This window comes from Pinus tabuliformis, chromosome J (genome assembly GCF_031772625.1).
Source record: "Pinus tabuliformis cultivar Carrire ecotype Pingquan chromosome J, CPIR1, whole genome shotgun sequence".
In the NCBI taxonomy this organism is placed as follows: domain Eukaryota; kingdom Viridiplantae; phylum Streptophyta; class Pinopsida; order Pinales; family Pinaceae; genus Pinus; species Pinus tabuliformis.
Genome location: NC_142295.1, coordinates 1,614,169,005 through 1,614,175,905, shown reverse-complemented (window position 1 = coordinate 1,614,175,905; position 6,901 = coordinate 1,614,169,005). Strand labels below are relative to the sequence as shown.

General features: G+C 37.4%; 1 protein-coding gene across 1 annotated transcript; it reads left to right on the top strand.

The window, feature by feature from the left end:
- Window positions 1–1,439: 1,439 nt before the first annotated feature.
- LOC149233662 (uncharacterized) lies at window positions 1,440–3,672 on the top strand. The gene is made up of 2 exons (XM_089376797.1): window positions 1,440–1,781; window positions 2,140–3,672. Exons 1-2 carry the CDS (start codon window positions 1,553–1,555, stop codon window positions 3,135–3,137), a joined length of 1,227 nt encoding a protein of 408 aa, XP_089232923.1. The 5' UTR covers window positions 1,440–1,552; the 3' UTR covers window positions 3,138–3,672.
- The last annotated feature ends 3,229 nt before the right edge of the window (window positions 3,673–6,901 follow it).

Here is a 6,901-nt window from a genome sequence, read left to right as displayed (position 1 = left end):
GATGGGAACCACGCGGATTGAGTCATGGCGTTTTTTGCCCATCTTGTAATTTTGGTCTTTGTGATTTGTTGTACTTGATTGCGGTTTTGTTTGTGTCTAGTGCATGATCATTCCACTTTGTTTGTGGTGTCATATTGTTGTTTGTTTTCCATGGTTTTGTTCTTGCTTGCTTCTTGGTATTGCCTTTATTGTTTTGAGAGTCTTGGGAATTGGTTGGGAAAGAGGAAGTTAATGGAACTCCAGGAGAGCTGTGTGGTACTCGACAGGTAAGGTAAGACCTAGATGAAGCTCAATGCATGTAAAAGGGCAGTTGAAAGCAAGAGTATGGCAACTAGTTGGACTGGTTGGGTTCATTGGTGTAAATGGATGATGGCAGGACAGTGACGGGAAATGTAACAAGAAAGGTGTAGATGGATTTGAGGCATCAGATGCCTTGGCTAAGGTGGGAATGATTGTTCTCAATGTTGTGCATGGTGTGCATGGCTAAAGGGAATTCTCTAAACCTTGACCTTATTTTATAATTTTATATTAACTATATGTATTATATAAAATAATTAAAAATAAAAAATGAAATTTTAATTATATATTACTAAATATTAAAAAGATGTGTAAATTCTTTTAAATAAAATTGATATTTGACATATATAACCAATTAGTATTAATCAATTTGGTGCTTAACATAATAATACAATACTTTAATATCTAATTTATGTAATTTATTTTAATATTATTTATTATTATCTTTTAATTAATTTTAATATTAGTTATTATTATTTTTTAATTATATATTATTAAATATGAGAAACATATATAATTCTTTTTTATAGAATTGATATTTATTATATAAAAAAATAAATATAAAGTCATTTAAGTTTAATGTATTTGATTTTTCATATATATATATAATATTTTTTAAAATTTTAAAATTTATTTATTTTGATGCATTTCAATATATAATAAATGCTGAACTAAAATAAATATACAATAATTACACAAAATATTAATCATTTTTATTTATTCTGTACGGTTAATTAGAAAATAGTGTCAATAGTTCCATAAATACGTCAAGTAGACGAAGAAGTAATCTGTCCAATAAATTATCTTTACCCTCATAAAAATTAAAATATCTATATCTATATATATTAATTTTAATTTTTTCCTTCCTACAAAAAAGATAACCATTAACTATACCATGTGAATTGTTACAAGTTAGAGTTTAATTTAAAATGTAAACACGTAGTGTTTACCTAATTCCTACACGATAAAACTTGAAACATAAGCAAGGAGACGTTAGTTGATATACGTTTGTGGGTAAAATATAAAACAAATTTAAATAAGCTGATGACGATTGCTGAAAAAGCTATAACGTCTATATTTCTCCAACGTTCACAAGGTCAGGGAACTTTTAAATTTGTATTGGACCGTTTCTTGAGCTTCAGCCCAGGGTTTATCCTATTCTGTAATGTTCTGCTTCAGCTAATGGAGATGGGCAAGCAGGGAATATGGTGGAACTGAAGAATCGCAGAGGAATACGCACACAAGGTGAGGTAAGATGAAGGTCTCAGGTGCCGCAGTAGCAGGAGGAGCGAGGACTCCTGGGAGATCGAAGGCAAACCAGGAGAACAAGAGCAGCAACGCCACAACAGGGTGCCAGCGCCCTTCCACACAATCATCGGCTCTCTGTTTGCTGAACGTTAATGCAATCTTTGGCAGATCCACATCCACGCTGAAAAATCGTCAGTCCGTGAAGACAAACCCAGCTGCAAATGCACCCAACAGAGGTAGGGATTGATTTCATTTTTCTTTTCACTCAGACTTCGTGGAATATCTTTTAGTTAATTTACTTTCACTGCCAACAATGACAATTGGGTTTTGTGAGAATTTGCGTTTTGAAACATGTTTCTAACCAGATATATCCCATCATCCCCTGTAGCTTGAATTGACTTCATTTTTCTTTTCACTCAGGCTTTGTGGAATTTTTTTTCCTTAGTTTTTATATTCACTGTTAACAATGATAATTAGGTTTTGTGAGAATGTGCGTTTTGAAACATGTTTCTCTACAGTTTTTACCTTCTGCTAACAATAATAATTGGATTTTGTGAGAATTTGTGTTTTGAAACATTTTTCTCTGAAACGCAGACTTATCCCCATCATCCCCTGTAGCTTCAATTGGCAATGACAATTGCAATGGTAACTCAACTGTGGTGTGGAAGGACAATGTGGTTTTTCAGCGTGAGGGAGAATGCAGTGTTAGTACCACTGATTCTTCTGGTACCAACAACAACGATGATGGCAATAGCCCCTCTAAATCTCTGGCTGATGTTTCATCAAATGAAACCAGGAAAGGCAAGGAAGAGCCCATTCATCCCTTGGCAACAAATGATCTTATTCCATCCATGAAAAGCGAGGAGCCCATTCATCCCTTGGCAACAAATGATCTTATTCCATTTCTGGAGAGCACCCCGGCAGCCTATACTTCCAAGGACAATCGCAGTCCGGGTGTCGAATCCATAGCTAGTGCAACGCAGATTCCAACAGTTGACAAAGGACTGGGAGGAGATTGCGAAGAGTCCAGGACCCATCTCGAAGATAACATTGAAGAAATAGAGAAGGAAATTATGCGCCTAACAGAGAAACTTCAAGCGTTGCGGCTTCAACAGGCAGCTAAAGAAAGAAATCAGGAAACCCAGCAAGGAATTTATGGTCATTTACAGGTAGAAAAATGGGTTGCAGAGGGGGCTACTCCTAAGAAGACTGCTGGCGTAAATAGCAGTGCGGTAGATGAATGTCAAGTGTCTAAAGGAGAGGAGCCCAAGAATGCCGAGAAACAGAGAAGGGGAAGAACAGTGTCGGCTAAATTTCTTCAGTGGGATTCCCGCATACAGTCAAAAGCAGAGAAGAATGCTTTTGAAACTGGAAAGAGCAGATGTAGCTGGACGAGTCCTAAGTCCCAGAGAAGAGGTGCTAGTTTAGGCCCAGCTGAGCATCTAAGGCTTTCAGAGATTGCTCGAAAGGGAGTAGAAAATGAGCATGGATTACAAAATATTAGGAATGGGTCAGGCAGAAAATGGTATCCAAGGGCAAGTGAGATCACAAGAAATGCAGTTGCGGAAAATGGATTCTTCGGCAAAGTATGATAGGTTGCACAGTAGGGCGCGCAGCATGAGTTTGAGCCCTGTGCCTCAGCGTTCCATTGACAGGAGGACTTGCAATTTGAGCCTTGCAGGAATAAGCATTATGAGTACCAAGAAGACAGGGACAACCACGACTAAGGATTCTGCAAAGAACACTCAAGGAATGCAAGGTAAGAAGCTTTTTCAAGATTTAGATACCAATAAATCTGTAAGTACTTACTGCTTAAGCAGCAAAGCACAGTCTAGTCAAAAAGCTGAAAAGCCCCCCTCCCCTTCCTTGAGAAGGGGAAGGTTTGTGCCAAGCCGTTATGGTAAATCTCCCACACCCTGTAAGGATAAGGGTGCCCAGACTCCTAAATCTAGCCTGAGCTCTTTGAGGAACGTGCATGGGAAGAGAGTCTTCCAAGAAGATGAGTTTGAATCTGTAAAAGGTAGAGTGGATAATACAGAATGTAAGAGAAGATTTGCTGTGGCTGGTGGCCATAATGGAAATAACTACTTGGTTACAAATACACACCCTCACAGATCTGTTGCTACCCCGAGATCCAGAACTCCTAAAAGCTCTGCAGCAGCAATATTAGAAGCTAAGAAGACACATGGTGTGCTGTCCAAAGATTGTAAAACAACAGGCACACCTGCTAGACATGGGTCTAGAGAAACGAAGAATCAAGACAAGGAATGTTCAAATAGAAATCCTTTCGCTGACTCATCTGATTTATGCCAAGTTAAATCCTTGGAAAAACACATATCAGGTGTGAATGAGGAAGTTCATGCTCAAGACGGTACCGACAACTATTGCTTTTTCATTGGGAATAAAGCTCCTGATACTCTGGAACGGCATAAAATGAAGTTGCCAAAGATTAAAACTGTGAGGTTTACGACAGAAAGCCCCAGAGATTCTGGCTGCATCAAAAGAGAAATAGATCGAATTGGAAAGAAATCATTCTTTGCACCAGATGGGACTACGAGTACACCTTCCATAGATAAGGGGGATGCTGGTAAGCCTTTAAGAAGAGAAAGTGTGCATGAGATTAGTCATGCGTTGTCTTATGAGGAGGACGAGGAAGACAAGTAATTATGGTAAACAGTAAAGCCTCTGCTACGAGGTAGATGTTCATGCTCTGAACCCTTATTTTGTATTGTGACAAAAGTCATATTCTTAATTCTTTTCTAATGTTCATTCCCAGGAGCTTATTTAATGTAGTCTACTTGTTGTATTACGCAGATAGAAGCCTTTGCTTAGATGTCATCTATGACCTTAATGTTATGGAGTTTGTCAAATGCCTTTGGGACTGCAATATGCAGAGTTTGCTACGGCAGACAGGTATTGGAGAGAATTAAACTACATTTAGTCAGACAAAACTGTTAGTGATAATTCATTTCTTAGTCTGAGTAGCTGTCTCTTGTTTCGTTAAACGAGGTCGCCATTCTTTATCGCAATTGTTGCAGCAACATTGACATATTTAAGAATTATTGAATGTTCTCTGTTTTAATGAGAACTCTTGTGCAATATAAATAATGTAGCCATGTGTTGACTTGTTTAATTTTGTAGCTATATAACACATGGATGAGTCTAATCACAGAGAGAATACATTTTGATTTATTTTAGATTATTCTGGTGCAAATACCTAAATGTTGGACAACTGTGAACCTCGTGCGAATGGATTATGCAACTGACAACTATTAAAACATATTACAGACTAACCTCAGCATCGAAAGAATTTAAGAATGATCGATTTTCTCTGTTTTGGCAATATATAAATAATGCTTCTATCGTTTTTGGATTTTGAATGCAGGTTTTTTTGCTCAATTGTTTAATTTTGTAGCCATAGAACACATGGATGAGTCTGAGTCTAATCAGAGGGAGACCACATTTTAATGGTGCAGTTTAATTAATAAAAAATAACTTTTTCACTTGAATTCAAAAATAGATTCAATGCCTGGAAAACCCATGGAACATTCAAATTTTACAAAAACAAATTAAACAACCTAGAGTTTTAAAAACCTCTACATTTTCGTTAAAAAAAATGCCCAGCGAAAAAACCATTTATCTATTAGTTAAACTATGCTCATTTTAATTATTTTATGCTAGATTGTGGCAAAACCACTTGAATTTTGGACAATCGCGAACCTGTTTCGTTGTTCTTAGCAGATATTCAAAAGTCTTATTCGAATGGATTGTGCCAAGAAAATTGAGGTGCCCTTAGCCTGAGCGGATGAGATTTGTGTACACTGTAGAGTACATGCCTACACTGAAACATTAAAATAGACATCTGTATTCTAATGTCAAAAAAATAATAATCTATATTCTAATCGTCGAAAAAGGTCAAAAAAGGGCTGACCTAAAAAGACATAAAAATCCAAATTATGCAGTGAGAAGTCTGCACCGGGTTTTTCTTAATCCCTCTTGTATTCCTAGACTAAAACATTATAATTTAGACATCTGTATTCTAATGTCAAAAAAAAATCTATATTCTAATCGTCAAAAAAGTATAAAAAAGAGCTGATCTAAAAAGACAAATAAAAATCCAAATTATGCAGCGAGGGTGTAGTATCTCACCTTTGCCTCAAGAAGAGGGCCAAACCCTACCCGTTCAGGCATCGGGATCATTGTTATGTGTAGAGATAGGATCCGTTGACATCTGTGCTCTATTTTGTCAAAAAAGGGTAAAAAAGAGGTGACCGAAAAAGACAAATAAAAATCTAAATTAGCAGTTTTTTTTTATCCCTCCTTGTGCTTAATAGAACCTGATGCAAACCTCTTGTTGGTTAGTTTTGGATCAAATGAAAATATCAGTAAAGATTATCGGCTCTTTGAAGTTTGCTTTTTTTTTTTTTTCCGAAGGTGGCAAAACCTATCAAACTCAGGTGTCAAACCAACAGTGAGGACAGCCATCTCTGGCTGCTATCCGCGAATGTCGGTTTGACTCATCACTGTTATCAAGGAAAACCACGCCACCTGTAATAACCCGCTGGTGGTCCGTAAGGGAGCAGGCTTTCACTCCTGCCAGATGCCTCTGGGTCTTGGGCCGTTAACCTGTTTCCTTACGTCCGAGGAAGACGAACTCTTAGCCAAGCAGAAGCAGTTTTACGGCATACTCTTTGAAGTTTGCTATTAATGAATTATGTGAAATTATTTTTTATCATATATATTATTTTTTATCATATATATTTGATCAAGCACCCCGTATTCATATAAGAGGCACCTCTGTTGGCGATAATGAGAAGTTGGCACATGGTCTTGGTAACCTGGGGCATGCTCAAATACAAGGAGAGGGCCAGATCCTTACCCATTCAGACATCGGGATCATTATGTCGACATCGGATCTATTGATACTATTGGCAAACTACAATTGAGAGAGTATATGTCGGGCCAATAAGGAGAAGGTGAAGGTCTTAAACTGGTCTGTCTCTAGGGAGAAGGTGCACTATAGAAGTTAATTAACTGACCTTTGTCCTAAGGAGAAGGTAAATCTTTTCCATTCAGGCATTGGGATCATGATGTAGAGATTGGATTGAAGTCCAGCCAAGAAAACAGCTTAAACAGTCAAATTAGGTGGATATTGTGTACAGTTTTATTCCTCCATGTTAAATGTCACCGGGAAAGATGCGACACAGATATAATGCACACTCCCTACCTGTGTGAGCTTCGACTCATTTGCAAACTCCAACCCAACAAAAACCGGATAGTTTAAGCAACAAACCTGGGTGATAAGATACTATGTGCAGTTCAACGGTCATATTATGTTCAGTATGAGCAGTTAGCT